Source organism: Idiotropiscis lumnitzeri, chromosome 21 (assembly GCF_059441095.1).
Source record: "Idiotropiscis lumnitzeri isolate Australia: NSW breed Sydney's pygmy pipehorse chromosome 21, RoL_Ilum_1.0, whole genome shotgun sequence".
Taxonomy (NCBI): domain Eukaryota; kingdom Metazoa; phylum Chordata; class Actinopteri; order Syngnathiformes; family Syngnathidae; genus Idiotropiscis; species Idiotropiscis lumnitzeri.
In genome coordinates, this window is record NC_142411.1 from 6,485,349 (window position 1) to 6,505,616 (window position 20,268).

The 20,268-nt window shown below is 44.8% G+C and overlaps 1 protein-coding gene across 12 annotated transcripts in view; it reads left to right on the plus strand.

Moving 5' to 3' along the window:
• Positions 1 to 20,268, plus strand: part of gphnb (gephyrin b) — a 92,074-nt gene that overhangs the window by 47,467 nt on the left and 24,339 nt on the right. For all 12 annotated transcript variants that reach the window (XR_015840200.1, XR_015840201.1, XM_088286625.1 and 9 more), the window contains 7 exons: positions 7,858 to 7,936; positions 12,988 to 13,045; positions 13,121 to 13,213; positions 15,072 to 15,166; positions 15,403 to 15,469; positions 17,815 to 18,087; positions 19,252 to 19,386. Coding sequence is in view for 10 of the 12 variants with exons in the window: in XM_088286625.1 (XP_088142751.1) it covers positions 7,858 to 7,936; positions 12,988 to 13,045; positions 13,121 to 13,213; positions 15,072 to 15,166; positions 15,403 to 15,469; positions 17,815 to 18,087; positions 19,252 to 19,386 (800 nt within the window). In the remaining 2 variants the exon portion in view is untranslated. The remainder of the gene's footprint in view (positions 1 to 7,857; positions 7,937 to 12,987; positions 13,046 to 13,120; positions 13,214 to 15,071; positions 15,167 to 15,402; positions 15,470 to 17,814; positions 18,088 to 19,251; positions 19,387 to 20,268) is intronic.

The following is a 20,268-nucleotide window of genomic DNA, read 5'->3' on the forward strand; positions in this document are numbered from 1 at the left end:
CAAGCCCCTTCAATTCATTGATTCCATTGATCAAGAGAGGGAAAAATTGTTGTTGCGGGTCGGTTGTGTGTGCACGCTTTGGAAGCCGCCGGGCAATTCCAATTATGGGATGGGAATTGAAATCAGGAAGTGGGCCAGTAAAAAGAAGTTTAGGGTGTCGTGTTCAAGGTCTCTGCTTTCCCTCGTGCTGTAAATTGTCTCGGGAGCTTTGCGCGTGGCTTCATTAGTAAGTGTCTTTTCAATATTTATGGCCTTATTAATAAAACATCAATACAAGAGGCCTTTGTGAAGAAGTGCGGGGCGCCGCAGTCTCAAAGTTAGGATGTTGGCTTGTTAAAGACGGACGCTCAGGTGAGCAATGTGCGCTAAAAGGATTGCGACAGGTCATACAAAGGACGTTCGGAAAGAGAAAGGCGCGATTCAAATTCTGGACGGGTGAGTCATTTGCGAGCCAGTTAATTGGCGTTTTTTTGAATGAGTTTAGTGGTGTTGGAGGGTGGACGGGTTTCTGAGCCGGGGTGGCGAGTAAATCCGTTGGTGCTGTGGTTAAACCTCACTCATGTTTTATTCATGATGGCCCAGCAGAGTGCTGGTAAGGAGCATCATCGGGAACCTCAGGGTCAGGAACAGGCTTTTGTTTTCTTCCTTCTTGGTCTGGGGCTCATTTGACAGAATCGCCTCCAATTTTTCCGTGCATCGACTTTTTGTATAACTACAATAATATGCGTTTTAACTCTTCAACAGTGTGTGAATCATGTGAAGTGTTTTGCTATCCTGCTAGCATTGCTAGCATAGCACTAGCCGCTGTTATTATTGTGCAGGTTTCTTGCTGTCGTGAAACAAATTAACAGCAACAAAATCTAAGCCTTCAGAAGTAACTTAAACTCACCGCTCACCGTGTTGAACTAAATAAGTTGGCCTATGGCGATAATGATTCCATCATGGCCTCCCTCCTTCAACTTCTTTACCATCTCTCCATCCCTGATTCTGCCTCGCTCTCTCATCTTGCAGCTTTCCCCTCCTATACATTTTTATGAGTCCCCCGTGCTTCATTTGCTCTCCCTCCCATTTCTACCTTTACCTCTGAGCAATCTTTTAGCACCAATGCCGCTCCTCTTCCCGCTTCCCCCGCTACGGTTCTCTCATCCAGTGCGAATTGGTTCTCCTCTAAAGCATGTCAGGGTTGGCTCCCACACAACCCTCCTCCCTCAGCGGCACTTGTCCATCCCAGCAGCGCCCCGCCCACCACCCACCTCAGCCCGAGTCGGAGCTCCTGCTTCTCTCCGCGGACGCGCTTGCCTGGGACTCAGCTGTGAAGAACAGAGCTGTCTATTCCTCTTTGTCTTTCTGTCTCTGCACATCTGGTGCGTGTGTGCGTGCGTGTGTGTGTGTGCTTGCTGGCGAGTCGAAGGTGCAGTATCGATGCCAGATTTCAGCCTGTTTGACGTTCGCACTTGGAATCTGTCTCAGGCTGCTGCTGAATCCAAATGGATGGCTCATTTGGTGTTGGAGCAGAATCCAAAAGGTTGAACACGAGCCATTTTGTAGCGTCGACACAATGGGCAAAGCGGCCCAACAAGGATTTATATTAGGAAGGATCATTGGAATATTTGCTGCATTAATTTAGTTTTGCGTTTATAAATGGTTTAGGCGCTTATTGCATTTAATGCTACTGGTTTCATTTATTGTAAACAACAAAATGAAAAATATCAGTTCATAAAAAAAAACACTCACATTTAACCTACATTTGATGTTTTTATTCCTTTTAGCAAACAATGGTTAATTAATTAAAATAATTGTACATATCTATGCAGCAAGCTTTTTTTTCCACAGAACTGATTTTGGGCCAATGGCAGTTTTTTTTTTTTTTTTTTTTTTTTTTTTGGAGCTGCTCCCAAAAAAAATAAAAAAAATGAAATAAAAAGGGCAAATATAAGATTTAATATGCATGCCAGCCGGAAGGGTCCTCAATGATTTTTTAAGCTTACAAATCGCGTCAGTGGTTTTTTTTTTTGTTTTTTTTTTTAACCCAAATTATGAGAGGAGAACTCTATTTTAATTATTGCACTAAACTGATAATGAGCTCAAGCAGGCGTGTTGACATTGTGGTATTCATTGATGTCCTTTTCCTTGTGTTCCGGAATGGCTGACCCACAGCAGTAGTCAGGTGGCGTGTCGCTCTCCTTGCGTTATGTAAACCCCCACCCCTCTGCCCCACTCCCCAAATTAGATCCAACTTCAAATAAATGAAAAGCAAGCCGCTGGTTGGCTCCTCCCCCCACCGCAGATATAAATAGCATTCTCACATCTTATCTAGAAACCATGTTGTTGAGGAGAGGCTTTGAAACGAGGCCCGACGATTAGGATCCCATTGTTCCGCCCCCCCCCCTTCCCCCGGCTGCTTACAGTAAGCCCTTGCGTGCGTGTGCGGATGCAACGTCTCAGCGTGGATGCATTCATCTGCATCGCGCTCTCGTGGAGATCGCGGCCATGATAGCTTGTGTGTGTGTGTGTGTGTGTGTGTGTGTGAGGTGTCGTGGGTTGGCGAGTAATTGCTGCGCGAGTTGTTGCTGGGTGTGTCGCCGATGACGGGTGCTGCGCTTTTGCTGCTTACCCCACTGATCCTCTCAGAATTAACCAGGTTGCTAAGATACATCGGGTTTACATTAGATTCGTTTATCTGCTGCTATGTTTTACTCAGGACCGCAAAGCCTTTTATTAATTTGGTAATGCAACCTGCTTCGGAATTCAGATGGGTTTGGTGTTAGCCCTGTAGTTAGATGTCTACCCCACCCCATTACAATCTGGAGGCGGATCCACACCTCCATTTATCATGACATCATTTAATCCAAGGCCGCGGGCCCAGTGTTCTTATTCAGCGCTGAACACGGCCGTAGAACAGCAGACAAGTGATCTCACTCCGGCTGAGGCTTATTGGCGTGAAGCGATGCCGTCCCTCCTACCAGCAGATGTCATCTCAATCGAACGTCTGACCTCCATCTTGGCTTCTGCAGACTGGAGGGCCATTGGCGCCGCTGTTAGCAGATAACGGGTAACAATAGAAGTGGGCTGGCAAGACAAAGGCTGCCAATTCGATGCAGAAGCTCTTCCGGTGGCGTTGCCAGTTGAAGCGGATGCCGTGTTTCCTCAAATAGTGGCCCGGACTATAATAGAAGCATCAAATTAAAACCACTCGCCAAATACGGAGAGTCCAGCATAAGTCAACCCTCCCCAACTGTGGAAGAATTTAAGCATCTTCAATCCCATTCTCAGTGCTCAGACGTTACGTATGTGTGTGTGCTTGCCGACTTTGAGGGGGGGGAACCCCATTTGTGTAGGTTCTCTGGGAGATAATGAGCGCTGACTGCTTTATGTCCTGGAAATGATGGAGTGGGGAAGACGAAGTTTACGAATGCTGCCAGATTGACAGCACATGGCCTGGAGATCTTTGAAAAAGAATAATGGATGGTTCGAACCAGGCCCGTGCCCATCATTTAATTGTTTTGGGGGACATTTCTATGAGGAATTGTCCGAAACATCTCTTGAGCATTTTTGGAATAATACTCACATGATATGTGAGTGCATGAGTGCAACAAAACCTAAACACCAATGGTGGCCCATATTATATTTTTTAATGACATTTTTCGACGCCTCCAATTTTTAATCCTAGACATACATAGACAAAAGGCATCCCAAAGTTGATTTTGGAGAACTGTAAACAAAGTTGTAACGCCCCCTGCTGGTCTGGCATGCATATTCCAGCAATAACTCCCAATGGAGATTTGTTCCTACGGCCGTCAGCGTGACCTGAAATTGATGGAACGTGCCGTTTCTTGATCTCCCCGTGCTCTGGCTTGGCTCCGCGATTAACCCTTTAACAGCAAGTGAGCGTTCGCGTTTGTGTTGTTCGGTGCTCAGCCGCATCTCGTGTGAGCAGTTCTGGCCTGCGTGGCACTTCTGACGATCGGGGCTCTCGCTCTCCTCCCACTGCCGTTGCCTGGGGACATCCATGCTGCTGCAGTCACTCACGCTCACACTCGCAGGTAGCGAGCGCATAGCCATCACATATCAATTGGCTAATAAATGCTTCCAGTTTGGATGTTCGCAAAAAACCAAGCAGCAGGATGTGCTTGAAATATTCCGATGATATTTTTTATTGTGACTGCAGGGAGGTGTCGCTTCACTTACGAGTAGAATCATAAAGCAGCGATACCAAGCATGTAGCATGTACACGAACGTGAACCCATGATACATAAATGTAGTCAGTGCTCAAACTATTTGGCGCAAACTCACCACCTTCACATAAGCCTCATCAATAGTAGTTAGCAGACGCATTTGCGCTCCATCATAAATGTGAGTAATGCCGCAAATTGCCGCCGCAAAGTAGACTACATGGCTATTAAATGCATCAGGGAGGGAAAGCAGAAACGTGCTTTGAGTTTCACTTTGACTGCACAAAGTGCATTCAAGGACTGCCAACGAAACGGGACCTCTCAAAGGCAGACGAAAAACGCTATCAATGAATTTAAAGCTAACTCAATAACGCAGATGTCGTACGATAGTGCCAAAATTATACTTTGATTGCTTTGGCTTGAGCACCAAAAACGGCTAATAACCGAGGATAGGTTCCCGCCGAAAAATCTGCAGGACCGCATATGTGCGGTGTTCACTGTGCACTTAATGTTTACTTTTGTGTTGTTGCTGCTCCGTGTTGACACCGCTGGAGTTAGTTGTGCAATTCGGATGTCTGCACTTGCGGCTTATTTCGCGTGATTCATTTATAGCCGATGCGTGAAACTTGGAATATATTGTATTAAATCATCTTCTGTGTCTTCAATGTTGTCTATTGCAGAGGTCCTCAATCCTGTTCCTTGAGGGCCGGTGTCCTGTCTCTTTTTTCCATCTCTCCCTGCTGCAACACACGCACTCCTGATCATTTGAATCAGGTGTGTAGCAGCCATAGATGGAAAACAGGCAGGACAGCAGACCTCAAGGAACAGGATTGAAGACTCCGGATCTATTGTCTTTTACAATATGAGCAATAGATGTCCTGTCCCTGGTGACGTAAAACATCCTGTCTCTGAATAGTTCTGCTCACCCTATTTACTGTATCGACTATCAGCACGTAATTGAATTTGTTAGCAATTATCTGGAAGCTCATAGTTTAAAAATGCACGCATCTGGTTTCATGTGACGGAACAATAAAAATAAGCGCGCACAGGACGGCAGCCGTTGTCGTTTGGACTCTAACGCAGTCTTGACAGCTGTCGGTCTGCCCTTTGCCGTCTGTGTCCTAGTGGTTGTGCAGCCATGCGGACGAGATGTCCTTTTTAGCATCCAGCACAGGAAATAGCGCTCTCCAGAGGGGGGGACGGGTCATTGCAGTTCATCGTTGCTTCACAGTTTGATTGTGGATCCCCAATTCTGCGCCGGCTTTTTATAGGGAAGTGCTACCAAATAGATCCACAGCAGCGTTTGCCAGCCACTTATGTACCAGTTAGGTCCAGAAGTAGTTGGACATGTTCTAGCTCTCAGAACACTTCCTGAGTGGTGTTCGGGCGTGAGAGAATTTTGGGATGTAACCCTTGTTGACGGCAGACAAGACTTCCACAATTTTTCTTTTTAGAATCAAATCACTCAAACCTGCCCATATTTTTTTCTGCCATTGCACATTGCACTATTTCTTAGTTTCATGACTGCAGAAACTCACGTTGACAAACTGGTTCTGACCGCAGCAACCAAACCCATATACGCCGTGTCTCATGTGATTTGTGAAATCTATTGCAGTAATGCTTCCAACACGTTTGTCCTTGAAAAGAAATCTGGTTGATTGATCATTTGATGTATTTTGTTGACTGATTGTGGCGGCTAACAAGCTAATGTGTCTTAATAACGCTTGTTCGTGAACTTTCGGGTTGTATTACTAATCCATAGGGGTGGTGTATGCTGTTAAAGCAAAATGATAAAAACTGTCTAAATACTTGTGGACCAAAATGTACCTGAGAGGCAGGTGGGTTGAACGATCCAAGTGGGAGGGCGATAAACACCCCCCCCCCCTGCTCTTATGCTTTCATGCTCTCCACATGTTCTTCATCTCTTTTTGCAAACAGTCATATTAATATTCCTTTGAAGCTTCTTTCAACTGGAAAACCCACGCCCCCCCCTCCCCATGCTCCCACGTTGCATTCCCCCCCCTTTTTTTTTATCTGCCATTGTTTTCACAAGAAGAGATCAGCTTTATGCGACTTCTACAAATGGCTGGCAGCAGAAAAGAAGAGAGGAAGGTTTGAGGAATGGGGGGGGGCACTTTCATACCTTCAGCCAGGGGTTCCCCTTGTTGCACACGTGGAGGGGCGGGGGGCACGCATGCCTTTGACAGAAAACGTTGATTGGTTCAGAATGGTTGCTGCCTCTTGTAGGAAAAAGGAATGGCTATTTTTAGATCAAGGGGTAGCTGGGAGAGAAAGACTGAGGAAGGGCTATGCGTGCGTGCGTGCGTGCGTGCGTGCTGCGAGGAATACTGCAGTCATGTCGGAAGTTCCCCTTCACACACACACACACACACACACACACACACGCACACCCCTACACACACACCCCCACCCCCACACACACACACACACACACACACGCACACACATATGATGCCCCCTTTTTCCTCTCCTTTCTCACCTCTTTTGTTCTTCCTCATCTCTCCCTCCGCAGTCTCTCTCTCTCTCTCTCTCTCTCTCTCTCTCTCTCTCTCTCTCTCTCTCTCTCTCTCTCTCTCTCTCTCTCTCTCTCTCTCTCTCTCGACGTGTCCTTCTTTCCGAGCTGGCCCAGTGTGCAAATGTCAGCACTCTGCCGTTTATTTGCCAGCGCCCAGAGCAACGTCCTGCACACTCTGTTTACCTCCACATGGCTGCTTGACGACCCCTCCCCCCCTTCATCCCCTCCACCCGCCTCCTTCCTCCCCCGCCCAACCCCAACCACCTAAAAACGTCTCCCGTCATTGGATTTTTCATAACTTTTCTCTTTCATCGCATCCCGCCCACCTTTTTTTCACACTCGCTACATCCCTCCTTCTCATCCCTCTGCGCCGTTTCCATCTTTTACACCATTCTTGCTTCACCTGTCGCCACCCCCCACCCCCCCATCCCTTCCCACTTTTTCATGGATCACGGCACATCATTGGAGCGCCACAGCCTCGTGTACACCCCCCCCCCACACACACACCACCGCTGCACCATCATCACCCCCCCCCCCCGACGTCTACTGAATGCGCATCATTGTGCGTCTATTTTTGGCATATGTGCACATTTCACAGCGCACCTTGTCGCGCCACTCTACAACCAGCCCCCCCGCCCCTCTGTCATCTCACCTGCTCACCAATGATGGGACCACGCAATGTTAGTCTCATCGTGAATTTAAACGGTAGGGGGGAAATCATATCATCTTATATTATATAATGGCCGTTGTGACAGTGGCCCACGGTGACCCTCACGGTCCAATTTTGCTTGCCCTAATACTGATTCTCTGGATAAATTCCCAGAGAAATAGGGTAAAAACATAAATATTTTTACCTAAAAAAAAATTCCGTTGACTTACAAATTTATTTTACTCTGTGACGCAGCTCGTAATTATATTTACCTGTACACCAAATCAATTTTCCTCATTAAAATGAATCAAAATGTAATTAATCTGATCGAGACCACCATTTATTCTTTTTCAGTTGACGGCAGTTCCTATATTGTGTGCGTGATTGTTTAGTTTGTGTAGATGTCATGTTTTATCCAAATCCAAATGACGGCCATTTTGCTTGCTCTGTCGCGTCTCTTGTTGTCGTTGTTTAGTTTCCCTCTTTCCCTGTCTATGCAGTGAGTGACAGCTGTTACCGAAACCTGGCAGAGGACCGCAGCGGCGTCAACCTGAAAGATCTCGTCCACGATCCATCCTTGTGAGTATTAGCCCCTATGATGACTCATACAGATATCAAAAAAAAAAAAAAAAAAAAAAGGACAGCAGTCACACGGCGTTGAATTTGCCACGTTAAATGAGCGCATATCTGTGTTTGTACACATTTGATGGAGGCAGCCTTTTTATTAAGGAGCGTAACAAAGGGACTAAAAATATCTCTCGAACGCAACGTGTCGGGGCTCGGTGTCGCCCTGTGGAGGGAAATTCCCAGCATGCACAGCAACAACAAAAGCGCCGCAGCGCTCCTCTGTCTCGGTGTGACTGCAGGAGTCGTTAATTTCACAAAGAGGAGGTGAAATCTGCAATTGTTTTGATGAATATGGGTGTGGAACATGAAAAGGAGCTTGACTAACGCTATAAAAAAATATATATACGGTAATCGTCGTCAAAGGTTTAGTGGTATGTCCCAACTGGAAAAAAAATCGGATGCGCTAAATAATTGAGCCTGTAGTTGAATTTCCTGAAACCGATGTCACGGTAAATTATCTTCTTAACTCATTCATTAGCAGCCCAGGTGAAAAGAATGCAGTTTCTGACGTCTATATCCGTCAATGGCAGTGAATGAGTTGAGAGAAAATTCTGACCCCGCAACCAATAGCGCTGTAACATTCCCCCTCATTCCGTCCTTTGATTTACTGGCGCGAGGCTGTCATCATCACCGCGGTGTCGTTACCCTCGTGCTTGCGGAACCATGAAGTCGCTCCCATCTTATCACGTCTTCGGCTCGCGTTTCCACTTTGGCCGCTCGTGTCTCATGTGATATTTGTGTGCGACGCCGCGTTGTGTTTGTCATGCTAGGCCGAGCCACAGATTGCCATCTCATGACTCACTGATTAAAAATGTAGAAGTGGAAACGATAAACTGTTATTAAAAAAAAAAAAATGATTGCATGTAAAATTACAACCCTTCATTGCATTGCAGATTGCACAAAGTCCGGACATGTGACGCACCTTGTGTATGAAATGCGTCACATAAATAAAGCTGCCTTGCCTCAAATATCAAAGCTGGCTTGACTATGTAATTACGGCCACAACAATAAACAGACATCCATCCGTCCATTATCCGAGCCGCTTGGTAGAACCCAAAAGTCAAACACAATCGTGTCCATACCTGTAATCTCTTTTTTCCCATAGAGAATGTCCAGAGAAAAATATTTAAAAAAATGTTTTAAAGCATTGTTCAAAGTAACATCTCAGCCTCATTTAGTGCTATACAAGTGTCAAAATAAAATTGAAAGGCACTGCTGTGTGTTTCTCTACTTGTCAAACAACAACTCCAACCTCAACACCATGATCGGTGCCGTGTGGCCGCAGTTTGTGTGGCATTAATCCAAGTCGACCGTCTTTTGATGCGACTTGGATGATCAGATCACATTTCGTAAACCAATGTATTAATCGTAAGATGTCGAGATTGGATGTTCCGAGTGCCTCGAAAACGCAACGGTACCGATCTAAACCAAACCCGACAACGGGGTTGAGAGGAAGGTTAAGTTGCCGCCATCTGTTACTGAAGATGAGGGATTTACCAGGACACGCACGCAAAACCCAAACACACGCTCGGGCTGGTTGAGATGTTGCAGGTCAGCGATTGGAATGTGTGAGAAATGCTAGTGAGTGTCACACTTTGTGCTGTTTGGGCATTGAGTGGGGGGGGGCAGAAGTTTTAACGAGATGTGTGCGCACCTTGCAGCACCGGGGTGGTGTCCCAGTAAATCGCACGCGAGCACAGATCAGCCCGAAAGGGGCATCGAAAATCACGGTTAGAATGTCTCCTGGGAAGAGACGCATGCAAAATCCATCAGTTCGCCCAATTTGCCATTCAAGGACATCCCGAGGTGTTTGTGACAACACGCAAACGGATGATGCTGATGAGCATGTGCCCTACTTTTTTTTTTTTATGTTCGTCTTTCCTTTTGTTCAGATTGAGGCTCCAGTAGGATTTTACAAAGGGTCATAATCAACAATGGGGTTTTTTTTTTTTAAATGTGAATTTGGCCTAACTGTGTCACAATGTGCCCGGGTGAACAACTCGTTTTGGTGGGCCACCGGGTTTGTGACGATCATGGTGTCAATGAAAAAAATGTGCATGAGCTTTCACGCGCAAAAAAAAAAAAAAATACACCATATTCTCATCCGTTTTCTCTCTTTACGGCAACGTGGCTCTTTCTTGACAATCGCACCATGTTTTTGGGGTTCATTAAAAATTATACGGTACAATATGCTGTTTGCGGAGCCTCAAAACTCGACATAGTTTTCTGCTGCCGTGTGTTGGTGAATGCGTAGTGCTCGGACGTAATTTTTTTCACAATGGCCCACTCAGGTCAGGTTCAGCAGTGTCAAGCGAAGTGCAGTGGGCCGCAAGTTCCACACCCCAAAACCCAGCAGCGGGCATATCAGGGTCTTCCCCGGCCGGGCATTATGGTTGCGAAAGTCGCACTCGCCATTAGCCCAGCAACACCTGGGGCCAGGCATGCAATCGCTCCCTTGCTTAGGTTAAAACTGGTTAATTTCAACAAGAAAAGAAACTGGCTGTGTAAAGGTTGCTATAAATCCTGACAATCGATGTTTCATTCATTTACTTTGACGTCGATAATGTTTGTTTTAATACTTAACAAATAAAATGAAATCGGTGTTCCATGGGATATTTCCCGAGCTCCTTGTCGAGTGCAATCATGGGAATGGAACCCCTCGCTGAGCACTCGAAGCCCCCCCCCCCCTCTCCCTCCTTCTCCATCAGTGGAGAGGTGACCCCTAGAGAGCTCCCCTACATATGGATGGCCTGTAATGGGCTCCATGCCACTACGAGAAGCCTAGTGTGTGTTTGTGTGTGTTCATGTGTGTGTGTGCTCCCCGCCACGCGCCGTCTTGTATGCGAACGGGAAATAAAGGGAATGTCACAGTACACACTGCCCTGTGCCGAGAGCTTGTTTATTATTAATGAAATCACCCTGGCAGATGGGTTTCATCTTAAAAGTGTCCCACTACCACAGAGATTTGCGGTACACACACGCACACCCCCCCACCCTCCACACGCGCACACACACACACAGACGCACTCTTAGTAAGTGTACCCCTGACGGTGTATATCTCGGTGCTCTCACTCCTTTCACTCTCTCTCATCCTTCCTTTATCCTCTTACACTGCTCGTCTTTTATTCATAGAAAATTTTGAACGCTGAGGCTTTCAGGCCCAGACTACTACCGTACTAGACCCTCCGACACACACCTCCCATTGAATTCTCAAACTATTTCCCCTTTTGCTCACCCCTCCTTTGCTGGGATTTTTTTTTTTTTTGCACAGACCTCCAGCTAAAAGGCTGAATCTGCCCTTCAATGTGAGCTTTAGTTGATGTCTTGTTCTTCTGGATGAATTTCAGTAGAGGGAGATTTAGCGCTAGGGGGTGCTATAGCCCCTCCAGAACGTAGTTATATATTTATTTAATAAAAAAATAAAAATAAAAAAATTCTGTTCAAATGCAATTCCTGCAGCTGTACCCCGCTTGTGTTTGTGAGGGCAGGAAGGGGCAGGGTGACTGTTTCAGTTAATTGCGCTTTAAGTTAGCGTTAGTACACCTTCAAACATATTTGCAAAGTAGGTTCGAACACATTGATAAAATGTTGGCTACATGCTAAAATCAGAGTGTTGTTATATTGTCGGTCTACATGTGTTGCTGCTCGCTTTGTTTGTTTGAATGTCCTTGAAGCAGAACACTTCCATGGATGCTTTTTGTGAGCCTGTCTGTCATTTCCCATTATCTGTTAGCATTAAGCTAACAGCAAAGATATGTGGTTGTGTTCAAAACACGTGCAACCCTCTCTGTTTTACACCGGGAATGGCATTAAAGAGCTCTTTATTGAAGATTTGTTCTCGATCTCAATCAACACGTTCGTCCCCCAAAATACCGCGCATGATCGCAACAAACAAACACGCGCGCACACACTCGTGATGAACAGCGTAGCAAGTAGAGGCTTCACACAGGAGGGGTTGCCTAGGAAACAGTGGGAATGAACCCTCGTTATTTGTGTTGAGCATATTTTCATTTGGGCTGAAACGGAGCGCCATAAAAACCCCGGACTGAGGGAGAGAGAGAGAGAGAATTTGTCTTGACAGCTCCTTTACTCTCCTGAGGTGTAACACACACACACATTATAGGACATGTGTACATGCTTCAACATGCACATGCTCAGCTGCACACAACTTAAGTAGGGAGCTGGCGTAAAGCATCCCTCCCAAGCACGTCAGAAGAAGTAAATCTCTTGTGCCATCACTGAAATGTCCGAAGCAGCACCTTGTGTGTGGAGAGCGTTGTGTTTATAGAAATGACATGTGCACCTTAAATATTATTTTCAGTGCACAGATTTCACACTTGCATGTGACAAGTCTCCCTTTGAGCGGGTAAAACCGCTCTAAAATGCTTAAAAAGGAATGTTCCCAGAGTCGGTGGGTTATCGTGGCGTTTAAGTGGCTGTCGCACGAGGGGCAACATGGTGCAGAGCTCTTCCGAAAATAGCTGCCCTGTAAAAAATAAATAAATAAATAAATAAATGAAAACGTAATCAAATAAATAATAAAATAGGTGGTGGAGGTTACATAAGAGTTGCATGTCACCTTGAGGGTTGTTTTGGGGTGGAGGTGTCTTACTCGATTTGACCACAGGAGGGCGCTAATGCTCGACAGACGCAGCTTCCTCTTGAGTGGGCTGTCCTGTGGAAAGTCCTTCAAGGAGGGGATGTTCAAGGGCATACTTTCTCTCCTCTCCTCTGTCTTCTACTTTTAGGAGCATATTCTCTTATGTGCTTAAGTGAGAAAAGGCGCACAAAGTGTGCACCTTGCTGGCCGCGTCCATTTTCCCATATTGACTTAAGTGTGCCACTTACTCACGCTAATGGAAGGTCCGCTATCTGGGTGGAGTAACCCTTCGGTGCGGGCGCACACCTGGCCCATATAGATTGCTAATGCGTCTGCCACGTTATGCAGACGGCCATGTCGACTGGATTATCTTTTACTGACTTTGTTTTCCTTTTCCTTTCAGATTGGGTGGTATGATTGTGGCTTACAAGATAGTGCCGGATGAAATCGATGAAATCAAGGTACGCTATTGTTTATCAAATCATTTGCAGCCACTTCCCCCATCCCATTTTTGTGTACGCTGCTGTATTCAACAGGAGACTTTGGTGGACTGGTGCGATGAAAAAGAGCTGAACCTCATTTTAACCACCGGAGGTACCGGTTTTGCTCCGAGGGACGTCACACCAGAGGTGGGTTCACTTTTGTTGTCATCATTTGAAAAGCAGATTGGATAGAAGGGGTGAGCAGTTTGGGGGTGTGCCACTCTCCAAGTCAGTTGACCCTTGACCCCAATGAAGAGAAGCGATACAGGAAATGGATTGAATAAGATTTGTTGAGACAAGGATGGGGGTGGGGCTAGCAAACATCAAAGTACAAGAAAAACTAAGTAAATCCTATTCTCGTGAGGTACACTGATGAATGATGACATCATTCATAGTTTTGTGCAGAAAAATGATAGTTCCAATTTTGTTTCGCAAAAGCAAAGACAGATGCCTCGAGATGCTTTTGTCTTTTTAGCATTTTGCTGACACAAACGTGTGCGTGCGTGTGTCTGTCTGTGTGAGCGATGATTAACATAGTGTAATTAGCCCCACGGTCTCGTGGGAAATAAAGAGGCTGAAGTCAAATCCTTACTGATTCGCTTTTTTTTTTTTTCTTAATGTGGGATCGTGTAAGCAATTAAGAGATAATGGCTGGCAGGTGTCAGTACATGTGTCGAGCACTTCTTGGATTTTTTTTTTCTATTTGTCTTCTGCTCAGGAGATTGACTTTGTTTTAGTTGTCAGCATTAAAAAAAAAATGAAACATTTTTTTTTCCTCCATGAATAATACATGACACTTAAAATCATATTTCAGACACATGCAAGAGACGATTTATTTTTGCTCTGATCCAAAATGGTTTAATGTGGGTTAGTACTATTACCAACTTACTGTTTTTATCTTTTCAAAAGAGACACAATAAAACCGTCAATTAAACTTTCCAGTGAGAAACAGACTCTCACAAACTCACTGGCGAGAGCCATCTTTTACGCTTACACTTGCTGGCGAGAGGACGACCGTCAAGCTTCGCTAATCAAAAAGCTGGAGGTCCATCCCCGGTTGTCATAGTAACAAAAGCCCGTGTTACTAAAGGCCCAGTGGTATTTGAGGCAAGATGAAGCCTCGCTGGCTTGCATGAAACGGGGTACGGTCCCTGATAATGTCGCTGATTTCAGCACGATAAAAATGGAGTGTGCAAAGTGTGCTGTTTTTCAAAAGCATGTCGTATCTGGAAACTGGACAAAAAAAAAAAATCATGTTTCCTTTAAGCAAATAAATGGCATTTCCCATCAGAAAAACCTGCAATCCTTTGCTAACCAAAAGCGCGCCACCTGGCGCCGTCCCTTGCTATCTCACAATGTCCTCGAGTTCACTCCCTTGCACACAAACGCATGCACACCCACACGCCGGCACACAATTTGCCAGTCGCTGAGCTTCAGCAGTATCACCGGCCCTCATCAATCACGTTAGACAGCAGCAATCTTCCTGGAAGGAAGGCCAGCAGGGAGAGAGGCCAGTAGCGGAGATGCTTCTACGTCGTCGGATAATACCTTGGATCTGATTTAACCTCGCACACCGCCGGTGAACACATCTCTTCATCTCGATACGTGCGCTCAGGGTTTACGACACGCCACGTGACTGTATTAGGTCTCGATCGATAACAAAAACCTAACAGGACATTCTTGTTTATCTTGTTTATCTTGTTCATCGTTACGATTCTACTAAATCCTTCTGAGAACTCGATGCCCATCAGTCGGTCTTTCTCTCGTCCAATCGGTGTCTTTGATGATATGGATCTTGCATTTAGTTTACTCTCCCCGTCTCTCTCTCTCTCCCTCCGAGTCCAGGCCCACATTTCTCATCTCCTTTTGAAGTCTTATTTTCTGTTTGTTCGGCCCCGCCTCCTCTCATTTTTGAAGTATCACCTTTTGCGTTTCTAGAATCGTACTTCTCAGCGGACTTGGGATGCGAAAGGATGATCCATCTATAAACATGTCATTTCTCCAGGCCACTAAGGAGGTGATCGAGCGTGAGGCTCCGGGGATGTCGCTGGCGATGTTGATGGGCTCGCTTAACGTCACGCCTCTCGGCATGCTCTCCAGGTCAGATGTTCTCTATTGGCTGACTTGCTTTATTACCTCTGCCAAGGCTCTTTGTTTCGGGGCACCGACATAGATTGCAGGTATTCAGAAAACAAATAATAAAAATAGTTCTAATACAGTTCGATGTTTTCCCTATTCGTACCTTAAATTCATGTCCACAGCTGCAGGTTTATCTGCCTTGGTGGAGGTTTGTGCTACGTTCCTCATAATTGGCCTGTATGTTTGCGTGTTTGCAGACCCGTGTGCGGAATCCGAGGGAAGACACTAATCATTAATTTACCAGGAAGCAAGAAAGGCTCCCAGGTAGGATGATATGACAACTTTTGAATTGTGTTGTAAAGATGCTTCAAAATGCTAATAAAGCACATTGGGGTTGTTAATGCTGGTAAAGTGAAACATTCTTCTCGCTTATTAAATTTAGGAGAAAATTGCACATAACGTAGAGTACTACATTACATTGAAACAGAACTGGTAAAAAAAAAAAAAAAAAGAGAGATTTCAAAATCGAAAATGTAAAATGCGCAGCCAGGATTGCGTCTGCCGAGCAAACAAAAGTGCCACGCAGTTCATTGTGCGTGTAGTATTGGTAACCACAGTGTTTCCATGCCATAGCGTAGATTTTTATTTTATTTTTTTTTATTTTATTTTATTTTATTTTATTTTATTTTATTTTATTTCATTTTTTACTTACAATTCTTACCGTAATGCCCTCGCATGTGGAAGCTGCTGTCTGCCACAGCTCGCACTCACGCGTAAACTCAGAGATGTCACTTCACCCTACCTGACACTGTCCCTTAAAGGCACATGCATGCATTGAGCAGTGACATTAAAGTGTGTCCAGTGTGTTCTCTCCTTGTGTGTATACCACTCAAGACGCTAACTTCATTTTGCTTTGAAGATTGCGCGAGTGTGTGTCGTTGCGTGTTCACTGGACTGATTCATTGACATCTACAAAAGCAGATCGCAGTACATGTGTGAGCTTCTGTTTTGCCTGTGATGTCTCCGAGGCGCGCATGTGCGAGTGAGTGTTTGCCGCCCACTCATCTTTTATTTTACCCCCCCCCCCCTCCTCCATCTCTCTCTCCGCCACTGTGCTGACCCGCACCATCTGTCTGCCTATCATTGAGCACACATCTCCATCGATTTTTACGATTGCGTTTCACCATTGACTCACCGCCCTCCTCCGCTCATCTGCTGACATATTAGCGTCTCCGTTTGTCAACTTGCAGTTCAAGTTAACAAAGCCGGGTTTCGTTCAACTGGTCAGCTGGCATTTTGAGAGCTGAGGTCCAGTTGTGGTAGACGTCATCCTCCGTAAATGTTTTCATGCCCTGTAAAGATTCACTGAAAAGCCAACACGACAAAGTCAGTGGTCTCTTCTCCGGTTCCGTTGGGCGAGCGTTTGGCAATATATACCGGCATTCCGCTCTTTAGTGTTCCTGACAGTTGTTCACCTCCAGGACAAAGCGGAGGTACTCGCAGACACCTCGGCATGCCGTGAAAGCAGAAAAGGCGGCAGGAGGAATGTCTCCGGGCTTTTGACACTGTCTGTACTCCTTTTCCTTCACTCCAGACAGGACGCCTTAGTTCGTCTTTTCACAAATGTTCAGACGGCAGCACATTTTGAATCAAGGTTGCATTCGTCATGACCGCTAATAAGACGATGGAGGGGAAACTATGTTGTGGAAGCCCGTTTTGCACGCCGTGTGGATACAGTAAAGCTTTGGCTTGATTAATAATGTATCTTTTCAGTGCTTAAAATATACAAGAAGATAAATAATTTCGCACATTAGCTCTTGTCTCGGGAGAGGGGAGAATGGAGCGTTTAGCATACCGGAGGAGCCAAAGGCACACTGACATACTAAAAAGTGAGAGACCAGAAAGCAAAAAAAAAAAAAAAAAAAGGAAACAGTGTGTGGACAAGAAAGATCGTTACTGCATGTTCATTTGTAATGTCTGCACGAAGTTTTTGTGACTGTAGTGAAGTGGATATTTCAGGTATCTGCACTTGACTTGAGTTTTAATATACTGAACCCCGAGTTGCTTTAGATGTTGCTTCATGATTATTTAAGGAAAGTGTTGAAGCACTTTGAGTACCATGAAGGGTAAAAAAAAAAAAAAAAAATGTGCCATACAAGTGAAAGCCAAAATAGTTGTTGAAAACTTGCAAACGTCTTGCATGATTTTTTTCCCCCCCTGCTAAGTATTTAATTTTGCATGTTGATTAAAAAAAGAGGAAAAATTGAAAGTGCAGCTTCTGTTGTAAATCAAATTTCAAATTTGATTATGAAAATTATTTTTTAATTGGCAGTCTCTCCCAGTTGACGTTTAATGTAAAGCTAAAAAATTAACCATTGTGTGTTTAAACACCCAAATTTTTAACCAAACCGTACAAAGCAAAAGTTAACTATCTTACTAACTTTCCGGACCTTCATCTGTTTTTCAATGGCCGGCGGCATAGAGTGAAAATTACATTTGACAAGGCTAATTAAAAATTTAAAAAAATTATTTATTTTAAAAAAATAAATAAATAAATAAAAATTATTTATTTAAAAAAAAAATATATATATATATATATATATAATATATAAATATAATAAATAAATAAATAAAAATAAAAATCCGTAACTTCCTTGTTTCTGTATCAGGAATGCTTCCAGTTCATCCTGCCAGCGCTGCCACACGCCATCGATCTCCTGCGTGACGCCGTGGTGAAGGTTAAGGAGGCGGCGGACGAGCTGGAGGACCTGCCGTCGCCGCCGCCGCCTCTCTCGCCGCCGCCCAACAGTTCGCCACGGCGTCAGACGGAGGACAAGGGCGTGCAGTGCGAGGATGAGGATGAGGAGAAGAAAGACAGCGGCGTGGCATCCACGGAGGACAGCTCCTCGTCCCACATCACTGCGGCGTCCATCGCCGCTAAGGTACGAACACGTGGAACAAGAGATTGCATTCTGGCTGGGATTTTTTGTTCGCGACATTCTCATTGTGTTTTATGTTGTCGTATTCCGTAGTTTTTACAGAGAAACCACTTTAAGCAGTTGAGAATTTTAATTTAGAGTACCAACAGACTCAAATATTTGGTTGGAAATTATACTAAAAGTGCAGTATTATAAAAAGATTTTTTTTAAAAAGCTATGTAGTCTTTTATTATTTATTATATTCATAATACGAGATATAATAAAATAATAATACTAATAAAAGTGTTTAACTTGAATGCAAGTCGCACATTTTTTTGGAGCTAAACTGCAGCTTTGAGAGTTATACTCTCATAAATAATGCAAAATTAAAAAAAAAAATCTAAATATATATAAAAAAAAAAAAAAATAAATAAAAACGGTTAATATTTTAAATTCTGTTTATCAATATTATGTTTTTGTTGGTTTTGTTTTATATTGAAAAGTGTTTATGCCATTTTTTTGAAACAGCTGGAGCCTTTGGGCTAAAGGTGCGGTACACCTGGCCGCCAATTCAATTCGCCAATTTTGATTTACTGACATTGTTTAATTTCAAAAGTCTTGACTCCCAATTTTTTTTATTTTTTTTTTTATGTACAGTGTACCCATTATACTTGTGACAAGTTTAAATTAAGCTCGCTATCAAGAATTTAGATGAAATGGTTGATTTTCTTTTTTTATTTTAAAACATTTTTTTATTTTTTTTTTATAAATCTGTCAACATGAACACGTGTGTCTCTTCATCCTACATCGTGTGTTTGCATGCTTTGTGTTTTTGTTGTCCTCACGTAAGACCCGTAACATCCCGTATCTCTCCGTTCCCATCATCCCGCCCTGTTGCAGCAAGGAACCCGCTGTAGGGCTCTTTTGTCAGGCTAACATCCCACCTCAATTTCCAGTCACTCATGGATGTTGGTAAGACTCCGCCCCTCCCCTCCCTCCATACAGCAACATCCATATTTTGTCATTGTCTTCATTTGCTCAAGTCATGTGAGTCGAAACGTTTGACATGTAACAATTGGGGGGGGGGGGGGTTGGATGGATGTGGAGTATGCCGAATTTCTTTAAATTTGTCATCATCACTCGAGTATAATATGGTTTGTGTGTGGGTGTGTGTGTCTGACACCTCAGATCCCAGACTCCATTATCTCGCGGGGTGTGCAGGTGTTGCCCAGGGACACGGCCTCTCTTAGCACTACGCCCTCGGAGTCACCCCGCGCCCAGGCTACTTCACGCCTCTCTACCGCTTCCTGTCCCACACCCAAAGTATGTCTACACACACACACACGCGCGCACGCACACACACACTCTTCAAGCAAAACAAGTAGGCGGCACTCACGTCAGTACAACATACATGTTAAAATCTGCCAGTTTGAGCTTCATCACGAAAATGACACGTTGACATGATAATGCATTTATTCTGCCGGATTATTACAAAAAAAAAAAAATGCAAAGTCGTCGGGCATTCCCCTTTTCTCGCTCTGTCCTCTCTCTCTCTCTCTCTCTCTCTCTCTTTCACCTCATGTGTCAGTGTCACGCCGCCATGTGTCTGGCGGACAGCAGGCGGGTGCCATGGGAATGGAAGAGGGGGTTGCCATGGGAACGGCGGAACGGGATGTCAGTAGCGGGAAGGGTGCTCGGTTCAAGGAGAGGGATCTCTCTCTCTCTCTCTCTCTCTCCTTTCCGTGGAGTGTTTCCATAGCTGTAAGTGGTGTGTCTCGCTAAAGTGAGCACACCCCTCACATTTTTGTAAACATCGTTTCATGAGAGTGCTCTTAAGAGGTGACACTTTGCTACCATGTTAAGTAGTTGGTGAACAGTTTGTTTAACGGTGTTACATTCGCCGTCCCCTCAAAATAACTCGGCTCACCGTCACCGATATAAACCGCTCGCAACAAAAGTGAGCGCACCCCGAAGGGAAACGGTCCAAATTGGGCTCAATCAGCCATTTTCGCTCTTTGCTGTCATGTGGCTTCTCAGGGTAGCAGGTGTGTTAGATTTGGTCTTACAAGTCGCATGCCACACCACCAGGCCCCGCCTCTTAAAGGGGAAGTCAAGTCACTATTTGAGGAAATGCCCTCAACAGACGTGTCTGTCAGTGATGCTTTTTTTTGTGTGTGTGCGTGCCTGCGTGCATGGTTGACAACA